The 22922-nt window shown below is 48.1% G+C and overlaps 2 protein-coding genes and 1 long non-coding RNA gene across 5 annotated transcripts; 2 read left to right on the top strand and 1 right to left on the bottom strand.

Annotated features, from left to right (window-relative positions):
- The first annotated feature begins 10 nt into the window (after positions 1-10).
- Positions 11-10279, top strand: LOC140070214 (uncharacterized). Its single transcript, XR_011848887.1, has 2 exons — positions 11-280; positions 9475-10279. It is a non-coding gene; the product is annotated as an uncharacterized lncRNA (long non-coding RNA).
- A 2823-nt stretch (positions 10280-13102) lies between these two features.
- On the bottom strand, positions 13103-14343 carry LOC140070213 (NADH dehydrogenase [ubiquinone] 1 beta subcomplex subunit 1-like). The gene is made up of 2 exons (XM_072116563.1): positions 13745-14343; positions 13103-13368 (listed from the first exon to the last, which is right to left on the bottom strand). Exons 1-2 carry the CDS (start codon positions 13909-13911, stop codon positions 13335-13337), a joined length of 201 nt encoding a protein of 66 aa, XP_071972664.1. The 5' UTR covers positions 13912-14343; the 3' UTR covers positions 13103-13334.
- Positions 14344-17111: 2768 nt separating this feature from the next.
- Positions 17112-22822, top strand: LOC140070212 (E3 ubiquitin-protein ligase TM129-like). 3 transcript variants are annotated; one of them, XR_011848885.1, is made up of 2 exons: positions 17112-17381; positions 22018-22822. XR_011848885.1 is itself a non-coding variant. In XM_072116562.1 (2 exons), the coding sequence occupies exons 1-2, from the start codon at positions 17208-17210 to the stop codon at positions 22325-22327; spliced, it is 456 nt and encodes a 151-aa protein (XP_071972663.1). In that variant the 5' UTR covers positions 17145-17207; the 3' UTR covers positions 22328-22822. The 3 variants fall into 3 exon arrangements, 1 of the variants encoding a protein (XP_071972663.1); XR_011848886.1 differs by having other exon boundaries at positions 17112-17434; XM_072116562.1 differs by having other exon boundaries at positions 17145-17381; positions 22046-22822.
- The last annotated feature ends 100 nt before the right edge of the window (positions 22823-22922 follow it).

Here is a 22922-nt window from a genome sequence, read left to right as displayed (position 1 = left end):
ATTAAAGCGGTTCTGTGATTGGTTGCCATGTCAACATAAAAACTCCCACGATGCCCGGCCGCCTTCATGGCCGGAAGTGTGCACATGTTCCCGCCGTCTCACAGCACTGGAGAGTTTGGCGGGACGTTTACACGTGGTGTTCGCCGTGTGCTTCATGTTTCCCGCCAATGAGATCCACTCGGCCGGGATAACCGAGCAGAAGCTGCTGTCCGGCGGGTTAGTGAGCGAGAACGTGGCTTCATCCACTATCATGTACGCGGGCCACGGCTGCGTTATTGGGGTGAGTGCGCACCATGCGGGGTTCTTAATGCATTTCGTGCAGCTGTGCCGTCGGTAAGTGTTTATCCCTACATATCTGAACTTCTCGGTACTCACCCCCCCCCCCCACACACACATGATGTTGCTCCCCCCCCCCCATTGGTACATTGGCACCAATACCCCCCATTGGTACATTGGCACCAATACCCCCCATTGGTACATTGGCACCAATACCCCCCCCCCATTGGTACATTAGCACCAATACCCCCCCCCATTGGTACATTAGCACCAATACCCCCCCATTGGTACATTAGCACCAATACCCCCCCATTGGTACATTAGCACCAATACCCCCCCATTGGTACATTAGCACCAATCCCCCCCATTGGTACATTAGCACCAATACCCCCCCCCATTGGTACATTAGCACCAATACCCCCCCCATTGGTACATTAGCACCAATACCCCCCCCATTGGTACATTAGCACCAATACCCCCCCCATTGGTACATTAGCACCAATACCCCCCCCATTGGTACATTAGCACCAATACCCCCCCCCCATTGGTACATTAGCACCAATACCCCCCCCATTGGTACATTAGCACCAATACCCCCCCCCCATTGGTACATTAGCACCAATACCCCCCCCATTGGTACATTAGCACCAATACCCCCCCATTGGTACATTAGCACCAATACCCCCCCATTGGTACATTAGCACCAATACCCCCCCCATTGGTACATTAGCACCAATACCCCCCCCATTGGTACATTAGCACCAATACCCCCCCCATTGGTACATTAGCACCAATACCCCCCCCATTGGTACATTAGCACCAATACCCCCCCCATTGGTACATTAGCACCAATACCCCCCCATTGGTACATTAGCACCAATACCCCCCCATTGGTACATTAGCACCAATACCCCCCCATTGGTACATTAGCACCAATACCCCCCCATTGGTACATTAGCACCAATACCCCCCCATTGGTACATTAGCACCAATACCCCCCCATTGGTACATTAGCACCAATACCCCCCCATTGGTACATTAGCACCAATACCCCCCCATTGGTACATTAGCACCAATACCCCCCCATTGGTACATTAGCACCAATACCCCCCCATTGGTACATTAGCACCAATACCCCCCCATTGGTACATTAGCACCAATACCCCCCCATTGGTACATTAGCACCAATACCCCCCCATTGGTACATTAGCACCAATACCCCCCCATTGGTACATTAGCACCAATACCCCCCCATTGGTACATTAGCACCAATACCCCCCCATTGGTACATTAGCACCAATACCCCCCCATTGGTACATTAGCACCAATACCCCCCCATTGGTACATTAGCACCAATACCCCCCCATTGGTACATTAGCACCAATACCCCCCCATTGGTACATTAGCACCAATACCCCCCCATTGGTACATTAGCACCAATACCCCCCCATTGGTACATTAGCACCAATACCCCCCCATTGGTACATTAGCACCAATACCCCCCCATTGGTACATTAGCACCAATACCCCCCCATTGGTACATTAGCACCAATACCCCCCCATTGGTACATTAGCACCAATACCCCCCCATTGGTACATTAGCACCAATACCCCCCCATTGGTACATTAGCACCAATACCCCCCCATTGGTACATTAGCACCAATACCCCCCCATTGGTACATTAGCACCAATACCCCCCCATTGGTACATTAGCACCAATACCCCCCCATTGGTACATTAGCACCAATACCCCCCCATTGGTACATTAGCACCAATACCCCCCCATTGGTACATTAGCACCAATACCCCCCCATTGGTACATTAGCACCAATACCCCCCCATTGGTACATTAGCACCAATACCCCCCCATTGGTACATTAGCACCAATACCCCCCCATTGGTACATTAGCACCAATACCCCCCCATTGGTACATTAGCACCAATACCCCCCCATTGGTACATTAGCACCAATACCCCCCCATTGGTACATTAGCACCAATACCCCCCCATTGGTACATTAGCACCAATACCCCCCCATTGGTACATTAGCACCAATACCCCCCCATTGGTACATTAGCACCAATACCCCCCCATTGGTACATTAGCACCAATACCCCCCCATTGGTACATTAGCACCAATACCCCCCCATTGGTACATTAGCACCAATACCCCCCCATTGGTACATTAGCACCAATACCCCCCCATTGGTACATTAGCACCAATACCCCCCCATTGGTACATTAGCACCAATACCCCCCCATTGGTACATTAGCACCAATACCCCCCCATTGGTACATTAGCACCAATACCCCCCCATTGGTACATTAGCACCAATACCCCCCCATTGGTACATTAGCACCAATACCCCCCCATTGGTACATTAGCACCAATACCCCCCCATTGGTACATTAGCACCAATACCCCCCCATTGGTACATTAGCACCAATACCCCCCCATTGGTACATTAGCACCAATACCCCCCCATTGGTACATTAGCACCAATACCCCCCCATTGGTACATTAGCACCAATACCCCCCCATTGGTACATTAGCACCAATACCCCCCCATTGGTACATTAGCACCAATACCCCCCCATTGGTACATTAGCACCAATACCCCCCCATTGGTACATTAGCACCAATACCCCCCCATTGGTACATTAGCACCAATACCCCCCCATTGGTACATTAGCACCAATACCCCCCCATTGGTACATTAGCACCAATACCCCCCCATTGGTACATTAGCACCAATACCCCCCCATTGGTACATTAGCACCAATACCCCCCCATTGGTACATTAGCACCAATACCCCCCCATTGGTACATTAGCACCAATACCCCCCCATTGGTACATTAGCACCAATACCCCCCCATTGGTACATTAGCACCAATACCCCCCCATTGGTACATTAGCACCAATACCCCCCCATTGGTACATTAGCACCAATACCCCCCCATTGGTACATTAGCACCAATACCCCCCCATTGGTACATTAGCACCAATACCCCCCCATTGGTACATTAGCACCAATACCCCCCCATTGGTACATTAGCACCAATACCCCCCCATTGGTACATTAGCACCAATACCCCCCCATTGGTACATTAGCACCAATACCCCCCCATTGGTACATTAGCACCAATACCCCCCCATTGGTACATTAGCACCAATACCCCCCCATTGGTACATTAGCACCAATACCCCCCCATTGGTACATTAGCACCAATACCCCCCCATTGGTACATTAGCACCAATACCCCCCCATTGGTACATTAGCACCAATACCCCCCCATTGGTACATTAGCACCAATACCCCCCCATTGGTACATTAGCACCAATACCCCCCCATTGGTACATTAGCACCAATACCCCCCCATTGGTACATTAGCACCAATACCCCCCCATTGGTACATTAGCACCAATACCCCCCCATTGGTACATTAGCACCAATACCCCCCCATTGGTACATTAGCACCAATACCCCCCCATTGGTACATTAGCACCAATACCCCCCCATTGGTACATTAGCACCAATACCCCCCCATTGGTACATTAGCACCAATACCCCCCCATTGGTACATTAGCACCAATACCCCCCCATTGGTACATTAGCACCAATACCCCCCCATTGGTACATTAGCACCAATACCCCCCCATTGGTACATTAGCACCAATACCCCCCCATTGGTACATTAGCACCAATACCCCCCCATTGGTACATTAGCACCAATACCCCCCCATTGGTACATTAGCACCAATACCCCCCCATTGGTACATTAGCACCAATACCCCCCCATTGGTACATTAGCACCAATACCCCCCCATTGGTACATTAGCACCAATACCCCCCCATTGGTACATTAGCACCAATACCCCCCCATTGGTACATTAGCACCAATACCCCCCCATTGGTACATTAGCACCAATACCCCCCCATTGGTACATTAGCACCAATACCCCCCCATTGGTACATTAGCACCAATACCCCCCCATTGGTACATTAGCACCAATACCCCCCCATTGGTACATTAGCACCAATACCCCCCCATTGGTACATTAGCACCAATACCCCCCCATTGGTACATTAGCACCAATACCCCCCCATTGGTACATTAGCACCAATACCCCCCCATTGGTACATTAGCACCAATACCCCCCCATTGGTACATTAGCACCAATACCCCCCCATTGGTACATTAGCACCAATACCCCCCCATTGGTACATTAGCACCAATACCCCCCCATTGGTACATTAGCACCAATACCCCCCCATTGGTACATTAGCACCAATACCCCCCCATTGGTACATTAGCACCAATACCCCCCCATTGGTACATTAGCACCAATACCCCCCCATTGGTACATTAGCACCAATACCCCCCCATTGGTACATTAGCACCAATACCCCCCCATTGGTACATTAGCACCAATACCCCCCCATTGGTACATTAGCACCAATACCCCCCCATTGGTACATTAGCACCAATACCCCCCCATTGGTACATTAGCACCAATACCCCCCCATTGGTACATTAGCACCAATACCCCCCCATTGGTACATTAGCACCAATACCCCCCCATTGGTACATTAGCACCAATACCCCCCCATTGGTACATTAGCACCAATACCCCCCCATTGGTACATTAGCACCAATACCCCCCCATTGGTACATTAGCACCAATACCCCCCCATTGGTACATTAGCACCAATACCCCCCCATTGGTACATTAGCACCAATACCCCCCCATTGGTACATTAGCACCAATACCCCCCCATTGGTACATTAGCACCAATACCCCCCCATTGGTACATTAGCACCAATACCCCCCCATTGGTACATTAGCACCAATACCCCCCCATTGGTACATTAGCACCAATACCCCCCCATTGGTACATTAGCACCAATACCCCCCCATTGGTACATTAGCACCAATACCCCCCCATTGGTACATTAGCACCAATACCCCCCCATTGGTACATTAGCACCAATACCCCCCCATTGGTACATTAGCACCAATACCCCCCCATTGGTACATTAGCACCAATACCCCCCCATTGGTACATTAGCACCAATACCCCCCCATTGGTACATTAGCACCAATACCCCCCCATTGGTACATTAGCACCAATACCCCCCCATTGGTACCTTAGCACCAATACCCCCCCATTGGTACCTTAGCACCAATACCCCCCCATTGGTACCTTAGCACCAATACCCCCCCATTGGTACCTTAGCACCAATACCCCCCCATTGGTACCTTAGCACCAATACCCCCCCATTGGTACCTTAGCACCAATACCCCCCCATTGGTACCTTAGCACCAATACCCCCCCATTGGTACCTTAGCACCAATACCCCCCCATTGGTACCTTAGCACCAATACCCCCCCATTGGTACCTTAGCACCAATACCCCCCCATTGGTACCTTAGCACCAATACCCCCCCATTGGTACCTTAGCACCAATACCCCCCCATTGGTACCTTAGCACCAATACCCCCCCATTGGTACCTTAGCACCAATACCCCCCCATTGGTACCTTAGCACCAATACCCCCCCATTGGTACCTTAGCACCAATACCCCCCCATTGGTACCTTAGCACCAATACCCCCCCATTGGTACCTTAGCACCAATACCCCCCCATTGGTACCTTAGCACCAATACCCCCCCATTGGTACCTTAGCACCAATACCCCCCCATTGGTACCTTAGCACCAATACCCCCCCATTGGTACCTTAGCACCAATACCCCCCCATTGGTACCTTAGCACCAATACCCCCCCATTGGTACCTTAGCACCAATACCCCCCCATTGGTACCTTAGCACCAATACCCCCCCATTGGTACCTTAGCACCAATACCCCCCCATTGGTACCTTAGCACCAATACCCCCCCATTGGTACCTTAGCACCAATACCCCCCCATTGGTACCTTAGCACCAATACCCCCCCATTGGTACCTTAGCACCAATACCCCCCCATTGGTACCTTAGCACCAATACCCCCCCATTGGTACCTTAGCACCAATACCCCCCCATTGGTACCTTAGCACCAATACCCCCCCATTGGTACCTTAGCACCAATACCCCCCCATTGGTACCTTAGCACCAATACCCCCCCATTGGTACCTTAGCACCAATACCCCCCCATTGGTACCTTAGCACCAATACCCCCCCATTGGTACCTTAGCACCAATACCCCCCCATTGGTACCTTAGCACCAATACCCCCCCATTGGTACCTTAGCACCAATACCCCCCCATTGGTACCTTAGCACCAATACCCCCCCATTGGTACCTTAGCACCAATACCCCCCCATTGGTACCTTAGCACCAATACCCCCCCATTGGTACCTTAGCACCAATACCCCCCCATTGGTACCTTAGCACCAATACCCCCCCATTGGTACCTTAGCACCAATACCCCCCCATTGGTACCTTAGCACCAATACCCCCCCATTGGTACCTTAGCACCAATACCCCCCCATTGGTACCTTAGCACCAATACCCCCCCATTGGTACCTTAGCACCAATACCCCCCCATTGGTACCTTAGCACCAATACCCCCCCATTGGTACCTTAGCACCAATACCCCCCCATTGGTACCTTAGCACCAATACCCCCCCATTGGTACCTTAGCACCAATACCCCCCCATTGGTACCTTAGCACCAATACCCCCCCATTGGTACCTTAGCACCAATACCCCCCCATTGGTACCTTAGCACCAATACCCCCCCATTGGTACCTTAGCACCAATACCCCCCCATTGGTACCTTAGCACCAATACCCCCCCATTGGTACCTTAGCACCAATACCCCCCCATTGGTACCTTAGCACCAATACCCCCCCATTGGTACCTTAGCACCAATACCCCCCCATTGGTACCTTAGCACCAATACCCCCCCATTGGTACCTTAGCACCAATACCCCCCCATTGGTACCTTAGCACCAATACCCCCCCATTGGTACCTTAGCACCAATACCCCCCCATTGGTACCTTAGCACCAATACCCCCCCATTGGTACCTTAGCACCAATACCCCCCCATTGGTACCTTAGCACCAATACCCCCCCATTGGTACCTTAGCACCAATACCCCCCCATTGGTACCTTAGCACCAATACCCCCCCATTGGTACCTTAGCACCAATACCCCCCCATTGGTACCTTAGCACCAATACCCCCCCATTGGTACCTTAGCACCAATACCCCCCCATTGGTACCTTAGCACCAATACCCCCCCATTGGTACCTTAGCACCAATACCCCCCCATTGGTACCTTAGCACCAATACCCCCCCATTGGTACCTTAGCACCAATACCCCCCCATTGGTACCTTAGCACCAATACCCCCCCATTGGTACCTTAGCACCAATACCCCCCCATTGGTACCTTAGCACCAATACCCCCCCATTGGTACCTTAGCACCAATACCCCCCCATTGGTACCTTAGCACCAATACCCCCCCATTGGTACCTTAGCACCAATACCCCCCCATTGGTACCTTAGCACCAATACCCCCCCATTGGTACCTTAGCACCAATACCCCCCCATTGGTACCTTAGCACCAATACCCCCCCATTGGTACCTTAGCACCAATACCCCCCCATTGGTACCTTAGCACCAATACCCCCCCATTGGTACCTTAGCACCAATACCCCCCCATTGGTACCTTAGCACCAATACCCCCCCATTGGTACCTTAGCACCAATACCCCCCCATTGGTACCTTAGCACCAATACCCCCCCATTGGTACCTTAGCACCAATACCCCCCCATTGGTACCTTAGCACCAATACCCCCCCATTGGTACCTTAGCACCAATACCCCCCCATTGGTACCTTAGCACCAATACCCCCCCATTGGTACCTTAGCACCAATACCCCCCCATTGGTACCTTAGCACCAATACCCCCCCATTGGTACCTTAGCACCAATACCCCCCCATTGGTACCTTAGCACCAATACCCCCCCATTGGTACCTTAGCACCAATACCCCCCCATTGGTACCTTAGCACCAATACCCCCCCATTGGTACCTTAGCACCAATACCCCCCCATTGGTACCTTAGCACCAATACCCCCCCATTGGTACCTTAGCACCAATACCCCCCCATTGGTACCTTAGCACCAATACCCCCCCATTGGTACCTTAGCACCAATACCCCCCCATTGGTACCTTAGCACCAATACCCCCCCATTGGTACCTTAGCACCAATACCCCCCCATTGGTACCTTAGCACCAATACCCCCCCATTGGTACCTTAGCACCAATACCCCCCCTTCGCACAACACCCCCCCCATTGGTACATTAGCACCAATACCCCCCCCCCCCCCCATTGGTACATTAGCACCAATACCCCCCCCCCCACATCGCCCAATACCCCCCCATTGGTACATTAGCACCAATACCCCCCCCCCCCCCCCCATTGGTACATTAGCACCAATACCCCCCCCCTCCCCCCCATTGGTACATTAGCACCAATACCCCCCCCCCCCATTGGTACATTAGCACCAATACCCCCCCCCCCCCATTGGTACATTAGCACCAATACCCCCCCCCCCCCCATTGGTACATTAGCACCAATACCCCCCCCCCCCCCCATTGGTACATTAGCACCAATACCCCCCCCCCCCCCCATTGGTACATTAGCACCAATACCCCCCCCATTGGTACATTAGCACCTACTGGAGTGGTCCTCAGGAATTGGGTCACCAGCCTGGTAGCAGATGCAGGCTGGGATGGAGCTGTGTTCAGTTGTGGAAGGTGCAGCTTTTATCCTGGGTTTAGCTGAGTGTTAGTGCTGATGGTGCGCAGACAGTTTCTCTCCTCTGACATGATGTGCTCTATAGTGAGAGCTGAGGCCTGTGGTAAGAGCATGTGCGCTAAGATCTCTGGAACTGACTGACCTCTCTGGTCAGAGGTGGCTGGAAAAGAGGACTTGCCCCTCCCTTTTCAGGGGTTTTGTTATCCTGGTCAGGGGGTGGCTAACTCTCCAATGACACTCCAGTGTACATGGTGCAATACAATTGGTAGACAGAATCGCATCCATTTAACCCTTGCCTGTTCAGGCAGAATCTACAGCTGCTGATTACCTGAGACTTACTGCATTCCCTCTTTATGAGTTGATCAGACTCACTAGATGGGTTCTAACAGGTTGAGGGCCTTATTCGCTACTCCTCTGCCCATATATTGGCAGGGGTGTTGCATATCCCCTTTGTCATCAGGTACGTACAAGTTATACCTGTAACTACTCATTCCGGGAACTGGAGCCCTGTATCGGCTGTATGCAGACTAACGCCAACATCAAGCTTGTGAAGTACTGCTACGTGCCCAACAAAGGAGAGTGCCAGCAGTTCTACTGCCAACCCGTGTGGTGCCTGACCTGTAGGGGCAAGTGGTTCAAGCGCCAGGAACAGCATCATCCAGAGACCTGCTTGTCCAGCAAATTTCTACGCCCCTCCTGTCCCGCCAGATTGTTTATAGTGGATGTTTGCATTATACAGTGAACTCTCCTTTATGCTGTTTATGTGATTTTATATCTTATAAAGTTTCTTTTTTTAAGATGCTCAGTGTTCTAATAGGTCCATGGACGTTGGGAAGATCTGACAAGCGGGGCCTGCCTCAACTTACATATGGCTGAACAGGAGGAGTGTAATGGCCCTTGTATGGGGTTATCTACTTTGTGGGGGATTGAAATGAGGTATTGAAAAATAAGGATCACTGCAATGGAGTTTTAAAATGGCCAAAAACCTTATGGAGCCCTCATATTGGGAGAAAACATTTCTCTAAAGCAATCACTTGTACATCATTGCATTTAGCTTTCTGGAGATCTGTCCAGGATGTAACTACAAGTCATGCTGGGACTTGTAGTTCCATGTAGCAGAGCAGGAATTTTTCATTAGATTATACATGAAGTGACAAGTGATCAACTGTTTTACTATGTAAAATAATCAATTACTGACTCTATTAACAAAATGTGTAATAAAATCTGTTATATTAAAGTGTCTTCCTTATTGAGTCTCCTCTTTTCTTTATAGAAGTGCCCTAAAATCGGAAAGGGGTTAAGCATGCGTTTTAAAAACCATACCATGCATTTGGCAGCTTTGAATCTGTTCATCTATTAAGATGCTTACAAACGGAGCAAAAATGCCATGTGTGGCATCAACCTTGGCACACAGCAAAAGTCCATATCTAATACATGTGATTGGCTTTCCTAAGTAGATGGGTTATAAGGGCAGGTTTGAAGTTCATCATTAAATTACTTTTATGAACATTGTAGGATTAAGGATATAGAGTAGTATTCAAAGTCCTAACATCTGGGCACATGTTGGTTTGGGCGGTGGGGAGGGGGCCCTAGTTGTGTGAAAAGGCAATGGGACACTTAATCCACCACTGCTCACCGTGTATGGAGAGGGTACCGCTTGTCAACCCTCTTCATACATATTTAAAGGGAACCTACCACCACGATTCTACCTATAAAGGTAGAACGGGTGGTAGGTGGATGTAAGGGACGCGAGGATAGCTCTTTTTAGAGTTAATCCTCACGTCCCCGCTAACTTTTGGTAAACTTTATTGAACTAATATGTAAATGTAGTTGTGCGGCTACTCCACGCCCCAGTAGCGACGTTACTCCTCCTACCCTGTTGGACAAGCCGGCTACGGATGAGGGCGCGCAGCTACGAGGAGCTGTGCGCCGCACACAACAGGGTAGGAGGAGTAATGTCGCTACTGGGGCGTGGAGTAGCCGCGCTGTGTAGCCTCGTGCCCGGCTACTGTACGCCCCAGTAGCCGCATAACTAAATTTCCATATTAGTTCAATAAAGTTTACCAAAAGTTAGCGGGGACGTGAGGATTAGCTCTAAAAAGAGCTATCCTCACGACCCTTACATCCACCTACCACCTGTTCTACCTTTTATAGGTAGAATCGTGGTGGTAGGTTCCCTTTAATGGAATTATGATATACGTGAAGGTAATAACGCATTAAGAGGATAAAACTGGGCCTTCACAATTAAGCTGCATTCACACAACAATTGTGGGGATGTATGTACATCCTTATGGCACAACAAATAAATCGGGGTGTTGGTTGTCGGCAGTACTGCACCTGAACTATAAAACCGTGAGGCTCACATAATCGCCATAGAACCCCCAATACCGCCACCTCCTAATGCAATACATATGTGTTCTATTCTCTTGTATGACTGGACACTATAATAATCTTTAGAAAGTGACAGATTCTGGGGAGCATATTCAAATAAAACAAGACATTACTGAGTACAAACCGTCATATGAAACAATAGGAACCTGACATTTTCTGGAAAACAGACATGAGAAGTACCTAGAATTGGTTAATAAAGAGTTACAGGTTGCATGCGGTTAGCGAGTGTGATAGGCCTGCCTCAATAAATGGGTTTTAAGAGCACGTTTGAAGCTTTGGGGGTTCGGTATTCCATGGAATTGGTGCAGCTCGGGAGAAGTCCTTAAGAGAGAGAAGTGCTTAAATTTGGTAACATGGCTCTTAGAAAAAGAATTGCATATGTCTATTTTCAGATTTTGAATCTCGTGTATTTATCGAAATAACCCCTTTTTCAACACATTTGGACTTTTGGCGTTGGGAGTGCCAGCCGTCACCAAAATTGAAAAAGCTCTAGGTTAAATCAATGTAATTTTTCCTGGGGAATCTGAAACTGTGATAAAAATGGGGGTTCCCATTTAAAGGACATCTACCACCAGGATGAAAAACTGTATAGAAATGAGTCTGTGGGGCTCCACGCTCCATTAATACCTATGGAACCTGGAGCCCCTCAGGTTCATTTGCATACAATCCTTCATCCTAGTAGTAGATACCCTTTAAAGGAAACCTACCATTTCAAATGGTAGGTTTAAGCTGTAAACACCGAGCACCAGCTCAGGGTGAGCTGGTGCCGGTGCTTAGTTTCGTTAGTGTTAAAACCGCGGTATCGCGGTTTTAACACTTTTTAAACTTTAAAGCATAAACTGCTTCGGCGCTGCGTGCGCACGATCGTGCGCGCGCCTACATAGGAAATGCCGCAGGCGTTGCGCGCAGCGCCGAAGCGGCTTCTGCTATAAAGTTTAAAAAGTGTTAAAACCGCGATACCGCGGTTTTAACACTAACGAAACTAAGCACCGGCACCAGCTCACCCTGAGCTGGTGCTCGGTGTTTACAGCTTAAACCTACCATTTGAAATGGTAGGTTTCCTTTAAGGTTTCTAAGTTGCCCCCGCCTAAGGGATGGGCAGATGAGGTGCTTGGTTTCATTGGATAGATTTTTGAAAAATATGACACATTTTTTAATTTTTTCAATCCAATGTGTATTTTGCTATGTATTCCACCATTCCACACTTTCTCTTACACCCTCTTTATTTGTTAATATGGAGGCACAGTTACTATATTGGCTACTGTGGTACTACTATAACAATATTTCCTACTGTAAGATCACCGTTTCTATGTTGGCTATTGTGGGAGCAAGCTTTGTTTGAGTTGAAAGAAAAGATTTTACAAAAGTCGATGTACATAATTTATTAACTTACATTTATACAAAATTGGAAAAAATACCAATTTATGAGAGAACTTAGTGACTTCAAAGAAAACAAAGTCATGTTACATGTTAAAAACATGTTAACTCCAAACATCCCAGTGTGCAACACCACCGTATCAGGGTATGACACTATGAGCCAAGACTGGAGCTCCAAGTATTATCAAATCTTGAGGCCCAGGTAGAGCGAAGGTCAGTACTAAGAAAAGCTCTTATTAGGGTAAGAGTGGATTCTAGACCACCCAGAAAAAAAACAAACAAACAAAAAACATTGAATGATAAACATTTTTTCTTTATTTGAGCCCAGGTTGCCCCCCTCATGTGGCATCAAAACAGCACATTGCAGGAGACCTAGACAAGAACCAGGTGAACATTGTCTATCTTCACCAAGTAATATTGAGGATATACTTTTACTCCAAATACCATTTATTATATTGTGTGCTTTAAACTTTGAAGAACATGACTTTTGATCATTACAACATTGCTGTAGCAGCCTCCTAGTTTTACTTCCATGCCTCTTCATTGTGTTTCAGTTCCCTGCAGAGAGAAGAAAAAAAAAAGGAATAAGAAAACAAAAAAACAGTAAATCAAGAATAGGGTCTGTAGTATGTTACAATGTAGGTGTGCAAGTAAAGTGTGTCTGCTCTGTTCACCTCCGAGAGGGTTGTCTAAACTGCATACAACTGTAACAAAATCTATGAATCATTACAAGAGTGTTTTTAATTGAATATGATATATATATATTACTGTAGTGTTGCAATATGAAATGTCAAGCCTCAGAAATTTGATGAAGTTTTCATTACACAAAGACTATATTTTATGTGTATGATATTATTTTTCTGTGGTACAACACTTCCAGCATACCAGTACTATGCACATTGCCAGACCCCAAAGAAAACAAGGATGGCCTTACCTCTGGAAAAGTTTACTTTTATTCTTGAAAAGACTCATCCTGGAATCATTCCATCTATCAAGATAGTATCCAACAACAGCTCCTAGGGGCACCAGTGCATACGTCCACCTTTCTCGGATATGTGAAATAATATTCACCATGGTGGCATGGAAGAAAGGTAAATACATTAATCAACTGTGAAACTGTCCACCATTGTGTGGAAAAGTAATAAAAGAATAAAGTTGCATAACTCTACCATATGCTCATATTGGGGGAGATTTATCATACGCTGGTTTAGGCCTATTGATAGATGCAGTGGGTGGCCAAAACGACACAAGCTGCTAGCTGGTGTCATTTTGTGAAAATACCACTAGGAAAAAACGTGGAATTTAAAAAAGAATTTGTGTCGCTAGAATAGCACTCACATACACCGAAACGGAGGAGGTGAACTCCGGCGTACTTCAGAGCAGCAGCGACACCTGGTGGACATCGGGCGCATGACCTTAGTGAATCCTGGCAGAGCCCAAATCAGCGTCGGAGAACGCGCCGCTGGATTGTGAATGGACCGTGTAAGTAAATGTGCCCTATTGTGTTTACAAAATGCATGTGTTACGCCGGTGACACACGTGCTGTTTTCGGTGCATTTTTTTCTTTTCATGTTTGCATCCTTGCTTTTCATATTGGTTTTTGAAAACGCATGTGTTTGAGATCTGCGTTTTGGAACTCATGTGATTACATGCTCAAACAGCATGGAGAACACAATCACTGTGTTTTTACAAATTCCAAGATACACAACTGCATGCAAATCAAGCACATGCATTTTCAATATCGCAACATAAATGCCACATGCATCACCGGCCTTAACACAGTGTTAACACACGTGTTTCACAAACATATGTGTTAACGCTATTTTAACCCCTTAAGGACGCAGGATTTTTTTGCTCATTTCTCGTTCTCTACCTTCAAAAATCCACAACTTTTTAATTTTTCCGTGTACAGAGCTGTGTGAGGGCTTATTTTGTGCGGAACAAACTTTACTTGCCTGTGATGTTATTTATTAACAAAAAAAATGCAGAAAAATTGAAAAAAAAATATGCATGTGCGTCATGTTCTTGTGGGCTCAGTTTTTACGACTTTCACTCTGCGCTCCAAATAACACCTCTACTGTATTCTTTGGTTTGGTACGATCGCGGTGATACCAAATTTATACAGGTTTTATTGCGTTTTAATACATTTTCAAAAATTAAACGAATGTTTAATTTTGGTTTACGGAGCTGGGGGAGGTGTCATTTTTTGAGAAATGAGCCGACGTTTTCATTGCTACCATTTTGAGGACTGTGCAACATTTTGATCACTTTTCATTACATTTTTTTATGTCATGTTAAAAGGTGTAAAAGTCGCATTTCAGACATTTGGCGACATTTCCCGTTTCGGAGGTCACCGCCGGTCATAACCGTTATATATTTTGATAGATTGGGCATTTTGGGACGCGGCGATACCTAATGTGTCTGTGATTTTTTTTACTGTTTATTATATTTTAGATCAGTTCTAGGGAAAAGGGCGTGATTTGAATTTTGAATATTTTATTAATTTTCTACATTTTTTTTTTTTCTTTTTGTTTTTCACTATTTTTTAGACCCTCTAGGGCAGTGGTCCCCAACCTTTTTTTGCCCAGGGACCGGCTGTAAACATATATTTTCTCCAGGGACCAGTAGGTGGGGGGATACAGTCTGGTTTCTGTTTCATAGCCAAAAATGTAAGTTTGCATGCCCCACATAACTCCCTGTGTGCCTAGCTTATATTGTCCAATTTCCTGAAGAAGCCCCCCCCCCACCTTCTACTATCCCAGCTGAACTAAAAACAAAAAAAATACTCACCTTCCCTGTTCCCCTGCAGCAGTCTTCTCTTCGCTCACCGTCAATAGAACAGTGCATTTACATGGAAATTAAGTAATGGGAGAGAAGACTGCTGCAGGGGAACGGGGAAGGTGAGTATATTTTCTTTTGTTTGTTTTTACAGAGGTCCAGCGCGGCCTGGAACCAGGTGTTCCATGGCCCGGTCTTGGGCCATGGACCGGTGGTTGGGGAACACTGCTCTAGGGTACATTAACCCTAGATGGTTCGATTGTTCCTACCATATACTGCAATGCTACTGTATTGCAGTATATGGTGTTTTTGCATATCATTCATTACAATGAGCCACGGCTCATTGTAAGGGCGCGTTCATACGTTGTGTTTTGACCCGCGTTTTCATTGCGTTTGAAACGCATATACAACAGCTGAGGAAAGGTGATCAATGGATGCAGTAAAAAAAAAACCGCATGCGGATTTTAACGGACTGCTTAAAAACGGCCCAAAAACGGCCTTTTTAAGTTAAATTTTTAGTTGGTTTTAGTTAAATCGTTAAAAAAGGCATCCGTTTTTTGAAAACGCATCTGTTTTTGTCTGGTTTTCCGAATTTGGTTTGGTTTTCCGAACAAAAACGGCTGCGTTTTCAAAAAAACACATGCATTTAAAAAAAACCCAATGCGTGTTTTAACGATCTGAAAACGCACTACCTAAAAACAATCTAAAAACGCCACGTGTGACTTGACCCTTAGGCCGCGGTCACGCGTACCGCTAGGCGTCCGTCAAAACGCGACGCTAGCGCACAGGGGGAGGTCCTCGGCCCGAACGCACATGCGTTTCCAGGGAAACGCCTGCGATCGGGAACGAGCCGCCGGTGTTTCGCGTTAAATTAAAGCAAAACACAGTCGGGCTCCGATGGGCGCGACTTTGTCTTCGTTTGCGAGCGCAGACAAAGCGCTACGTGTGGCGCCAGCCTTATGCGGTTTTTCAAATGTTCAAATGCATTGCTTGATGTTTATTAATTGCATTCAGCTGTGTCTCTTGGACTTTGTAAAAGACCAGTGATCTTTTTTTCTATGCTTTGTGCATGTAATCGCATGCGTTTCAAAACGGAGACCACAAACACATGCGTTTTCAACTGCTTTGACGACCGAAATAAAAACGCCTCTCCAAAAAACACAGACAAAAATGCCAAATTAAGACACTTTAACCAAAAACCCATTAAAAAAGCCAACATGCAAATAAGATGCATTTTTTCAAGTATGCAAGTATTGCCAGAGCACCATCAAGAGATCATGTTCACACTGACCAGTCCAAGTGGTCTGACCATATTATAATAGACTTGGAGCAGATTAGGCTCCTTTATTTAAAACAATTCTGTTATTAAAGACTGAACTCAGTGATGATCTGCAGTCTTTTTCTTTATACATGGATACATACAGTACAGTTTATACATTCTGTCATTAAAAAAAAAAACTATCCTTGTTGTCTATAAGAACCAATCACAGACCAGTTTTCATTCCCAAAAGAAATTAAAGCGGTTCTGTGATTGGTTGCCATGTCAACATAAAAACTCCCACGATGCCCGGCCGCCTTCATGGCCGGAAGTGTGCACATGTTCCCGCCGTCTCACAGCAATGGAGAGTTTGGCGGGACGTTTACACGTGGTGTTCGCCGTGTGCTTCATGTTTCCCGCCAATGAGATCCACTCGGCCGGGATAACCGAGCAGAAGCTGCTGTCCGGCGGGTTAGTGAGCGAGAACGTGGCTTCATCCACTATCATGTACGCGGGCCACGGCTGCGTTATTGGGGTGAGTGCGCACCATGCGGGGTTCTTAATGCACTTCGTGCAGCTGTGCCGTCGGTAAGTGTTTATCCCTACATATCTGAACTTCTCGGTACTCACCCCCCCCCACACACACACACATGATGTTGCTCCCCCCCCCCATTGGTACATTAGCACCAATCCCCCCCATTGGTACATTAGCACCAATCCCCCCCCCCATTGGTACATTAGCACCAATCCCCCCCCCATTGGTACATTAGCACCAATACCCCCCCATTGGTACATTAGCACCAATCCCCCCCCCCATTGGTACATTAGCACCAATCCCCCCCCCCATTGGTACATTAGCACCAATACCTCCCCCCCCCCATTGGTACATTAGCACCAATTCCCCCCCCCCCACTGGTACATTAGCACCAATACCCCCCCATTGGTACATTAGCACCAACCCCCCCCCCCCCACTGGTACATTAGCACCAATCCCCCCCCATTGGTACATTAGCACCAATCCCCCCCCCCCATTGGTACATTAGCACCAATACCCCCCCATTGGTACATTAGCACCAATACCCCCCCATTGGTACATTAGCACCAATACCCCCCCATTGGTACATTAGCACCAATACCCCCCCATTGGTACATTAGCACCAATACCCCCCCATTGGTACATTAGCACCAATACCCCCCCATTGGTACATTAGCACCAATACCCCCCCATTGGTACATTAGCACCAATACCCCCCCATTGGTACATTAGCACCAATACCCCCCCATTGGTACATTAGCACCAATACCCCCCCATTGGTACATTAGCACCAATACCCCCCCATTGGTACATTAGCACCAATACCCCCCCATTGGTACATTAGCACCAATACCCCCCCATTGGTACATTAGCACCAATACCCCCCCATTGGTACATTAGCACCAATACCCCCCCATTGGTACATTAGCACCAATACCCCCCCATTGGTACATTAGCACCAATACCCCCCCATTGGTACATTAGCACCAATACCCCCCCATTGGTACATTAGCACCAATACCCCCCCATTGGTACATTAGCACCAATACCCCCCCATTGGTACATTAGCACCAATACCCCCCCATTGGTACATTAGCACCAATACCCCCCCATTGGTACATTAGCACCAATACCCCCCCATTGGTACATTAGCACCAATACCCCCCCATTGGTACATTAGCACCAATACCCCCCCATTGGTACATTAGCACCAATACCCCCCCATTGGTACATTAGCACCAATACCCCCCCATTGGTACATTAGCACCAATACCCCCCCATTGGTACATTAGCACCAATACCCCCCCATTGGTACATTAGCACCAATACCCCCCCATTGGTACATTAGCACCAATACCCCCCCATTGGTACATTAGCACCAATACCCCCCCATTGGTACATTAGCACCAATACCCCCCCATTGGTACATTAGCACCAATACCCCCCCATTGGTACATTAGCACCAATACCCCCCCATTGGTACATTAGCACCAATACCCCCCCATTGGTACATTAGCACCAATACCCCCCCATTGGTACATTAGCACCAATACCCCCCCATTGGTACATTAGCACCAATACCCCCCCATTGGTACATTAGCACCAATACCCCCCCATTGGTACATTAGCACCAATACCCCCCCATTGGTACATTAGCACCAATACCCCCCCATTGGTACATTAGCACCAATACCCCCCCATTGGTACATTAGCACCAATACCCCCCCATTGGTACATTAGCACCAATACCCCCCCATTGGTACATTAGCACCAATACCCCCCCATTGGTACATTAGCACCAATACCCCCCCATTGGTACATTAGCACCAATACCCCCCCATTGGTACATTAGCACCAATACCCCCCCATTGGTACATTAGCACCAATACCCCCCCATTGGTACATTAGCACCAATACCCCCCCATTGGTACATTAGCACCAATACCCCCCCATTGGTACATTAGCACCAATACCCCCCCATTGGTACATTAGCACCAATACCCCCCCATTGGTACATTAGCACCAATACCCCCCCATTGGTACATTAGCACCAATACCCCCCCATTGGTACATTAGCACCAATACCCCCCCATTGGTACATTAGCACCAATACCCCCCCATTGGTACATTAGCACCAATACCCCCCCATTGGTACATTAGCACCAATACCCCCCCATTGGTACATTAGCACCAATACCCCCCCATTGGTACATTAGCACCAATACCCCCCCATTGGTACATTAGCACCAATACCCCCCCATTGGTACATTAGCACCAATACCCCCCCATTGGTACATTAGCACCAATACCCCCCCATTGGTACATTAGCACCAATACCCCCCCATTGGTACATTAGCACCAATACCCCCCCATTGGTACATTAGCACCAATACCCCCCCATTGGTACATTAGCACCAATACCCCCCCATTGGTACATTAGCACCAATACCCCCCCATTGGTACATTAGCACCAATACCCCCCCATTGGTACATTAGCACCAATACCCCCCCATTGGTACATTAGCACCAATACCCCCCCATTGGTACATTAGCACCAATACCCCCCCATTGGTACATTAGCACCAATACCCCCCCATTGGTACATTAGCACCAATACCCCCCCATTGGTACATTAGCACCAATACCCCCCCATTGGTACATTAGCACCAATACCCCCCCATTGGTACATTAGCACCAATACCCCCCCATTGGTACATTAGCACCAATACCCCCCCATTGGTACATTAGCACCAATACCCCCCCATTGGTACATTAGCACCAATACCCCCCCATTGGTACATTAGCACCAATACCCCCCCATTGGTACATTAGCACCAATACCCCCCCATTGGTACATTAGCACCAATACCCCCCCATTGGTACATTAGCACCAATACCCCCCCATTGGTACATTAGCACCAATACCCCCCCATTGGTACATTAGCACCAATACCCCCCCATTGGTACATTAGCACCAATACCCCCCCATTGGTACATTAGCACCAATACCCCCCCCCCATTGGTACATTAGCACCAATACCCCCCCCCCCATTGGTACATTAGCACCAATACCCCCCCCCCATTGGTACATTAGCACCAATACCCCCCCCCCCCATTGGTACATTAGCACCAATACCCCCCCCCCCCATTGGTACATTAGCACCAATACCCCCCCCCCCATTGGTACATTAGCACCAATACCCCCCCCCCCATTGGTACATTAGCACCAATACCCCCCCCCCCATTGGTACATTAGCACCAATACCCCCCCCCCCATTGGTACATTAGCACCAATACCCCCCCCCCCATTGGTACATTAGCACCAATACCCCCCCCCCCATTGGTACATTAGCACCAATACCCCCCCCCCCATTGGTACATTAGCACCAATACCCCCCCCCCCATTGGTACATTAGCACCAATACCCCCCCCCCCATTGGTACATTAGCACCAATACCCCCCCCCCCATTGGTACATTAGCACCAATACCCCCCCCCCATTGGTACATTAGCACCAATACCCCCCCCCCCATTGGTACATTAGCACCAATACCCCCCCCCCCATTGGTACATTAGCACCAATACCCCCCCCCCCATTGGTACATTAGCACCAATACCCCCCCATTGGTACATTAGCACCAACCCCCCCCCCCCATTGGTACATTAGCACCAACCCCCCCCCCCCATTGGTACATTAGCACCAATCCCCCCCCCCCCATTGGTACATTAGCACCAATACCCCCCCCCCCCATTGGTACATTAGCACCAATACCCCCCCCCCCCCCCCATTGGTACATTAGCACCAATACCCCCCCCCCCCCCCCCATTGGTACATTAGCACCAATACCCCCCCCCCCCCATTGGTACATTAGCACCAATACCCCCCCCCCCCATTGGTACATTAGCACCAATACCCCCCCCCCCCCATTGGTACATTAGCACCAATACCCCCCCCCCCCCATTGGTACATTAGCACCAATACCCCCCCCCCCCATTGGTACATTAGCACCAATACCCCCCCCCCCCCATTGGTACATTAGCACCAATACCCCCCCCCCATTGGTACATTAGCACCAATACCCCCCCCCCCCCCCCCCCCCCCCCCCATTGGTACATTAGCGACTACTGGAGTGGTCCTCAGGAATTGGGTCACCAGCCTGGTAGCAGATGCAGGCTGGGATGGAGCTGTGTTCAGTTGTGGAAGGTGCAGCTTTTATCCTGGGTTTAGCTGAGTGTTAGTGCTGATGGTGCGCAGACAGTTTCTCTCCTCTGACATGATGTGCTCTATAGTGAGAGCTGAGGCCTGTGGTAAGAGCATGTGCGCTAAGATCTCTGGAACTGACTGACCTCTCTGGTCAGAGGTGGCTGGAAAAGAGGACTTGCCCCTCCCTTTTCAGGGGTTTTGTTATCCTGGTCAGGGGGTGGCTAACTCTCCAATGACACTCCAGTGTACATGGTGCAATACAATTGGTAGACAGAATCGCATCCATTTAACCCTTGCCTGTTCAGGCAGAATCTACAGCTGCTGATTACCTGAGACTTACTGCATTCCCTCTTTATGAGTTGATCAGACTCACTAGATGGGTTCTAACAGGTTGAGGGCCTTATTCGCTACTCCTCTGCCCATATATTGGCAGGGGTGTTGCATATCCCCTTTGTCATCAGGTACGTACAAGTTATACCTGTAACTACTCATTCCGGGAACTGGAGCCCTGTATCGGCTGTATGCAGACTAACGCCAACATCAAGCTTGTGAAGTACTGCTACGTGCCCAACAAAGGAGAGTGCCAGCAGTTCTACTGCCAACCCGTGTGGTGCCTGACCTGTAGGGGCAAGTGGTTCAAGCGCCAGGAACAGCATCATCCAGAGACCTGCTTGTCCAGCAAATTTCTACGCCCCTCCTGTCCCGCCAGATTGTTTATAGTGGATGTTTGCATTATACAGTGAACTCTCCTTTATGCTGTTTATGTGATTTTATATCTTATAAAGTTTCTTTTTTTAAGATGCTCAGTGTTCTAATAGGTCCATGGACGTTGGGAAGATCTGACAAGCGGGGCCTGCCTCAACTTACATATGGCTGAACAGGAGGAGTGTAATGGCCCTTGTATGGGGTTATCTACTTTGTGGGGGATTGAAATGAGGTATTGAAAAATAAGGATCACTGCAATGGAGTTTTAAAATGGCCAAAAACCTTATGGAGCCCTCATATTGGGAGAAAACATTTCTCTAAAGCAATCACTTGTACATCATTGCATTTAGCTTTCTGGAGATCTGTCCAGGATGTAACTACAAGTCATGCTGGGACTTGTAGTTCCATGTAGCAGAGCAGGAATTTTTCATTAGATTATACATGAAGTGACAAGTGATCAACTGTTTTACTATGTAAAATAATCAATTACTGACTCTATTAACAAAATGTGTAATAAAATCTGTTATATTAAAGTGTCTTCCTTATTGAGTCTCCTCTTTTCTTTATAGAAGTGCCCTAAAATCGGAAAGGGGTTAAGCATGCGTTTTAAAAACCATACCATGCATTTGGCAG

This window comes from Engystomops pustulosus, chromosome 7 (genome assembly GCF_040894005.1).
Source record: "Engystomops pustulosus chromosome 7, aEngPut4.maternal, whole genome shotgun sequence".
Lineage (NCBI taxonomy): Eukaryota > Metazoa > Chordata > Amphibia > Anura > Leptodactylidae > Engystomops > Engystomops pustulosus.
Note: the sequence above shows the minus strand (reverse complement) of the source record. Positions and strands in the feature narration are given on the sequence as shown.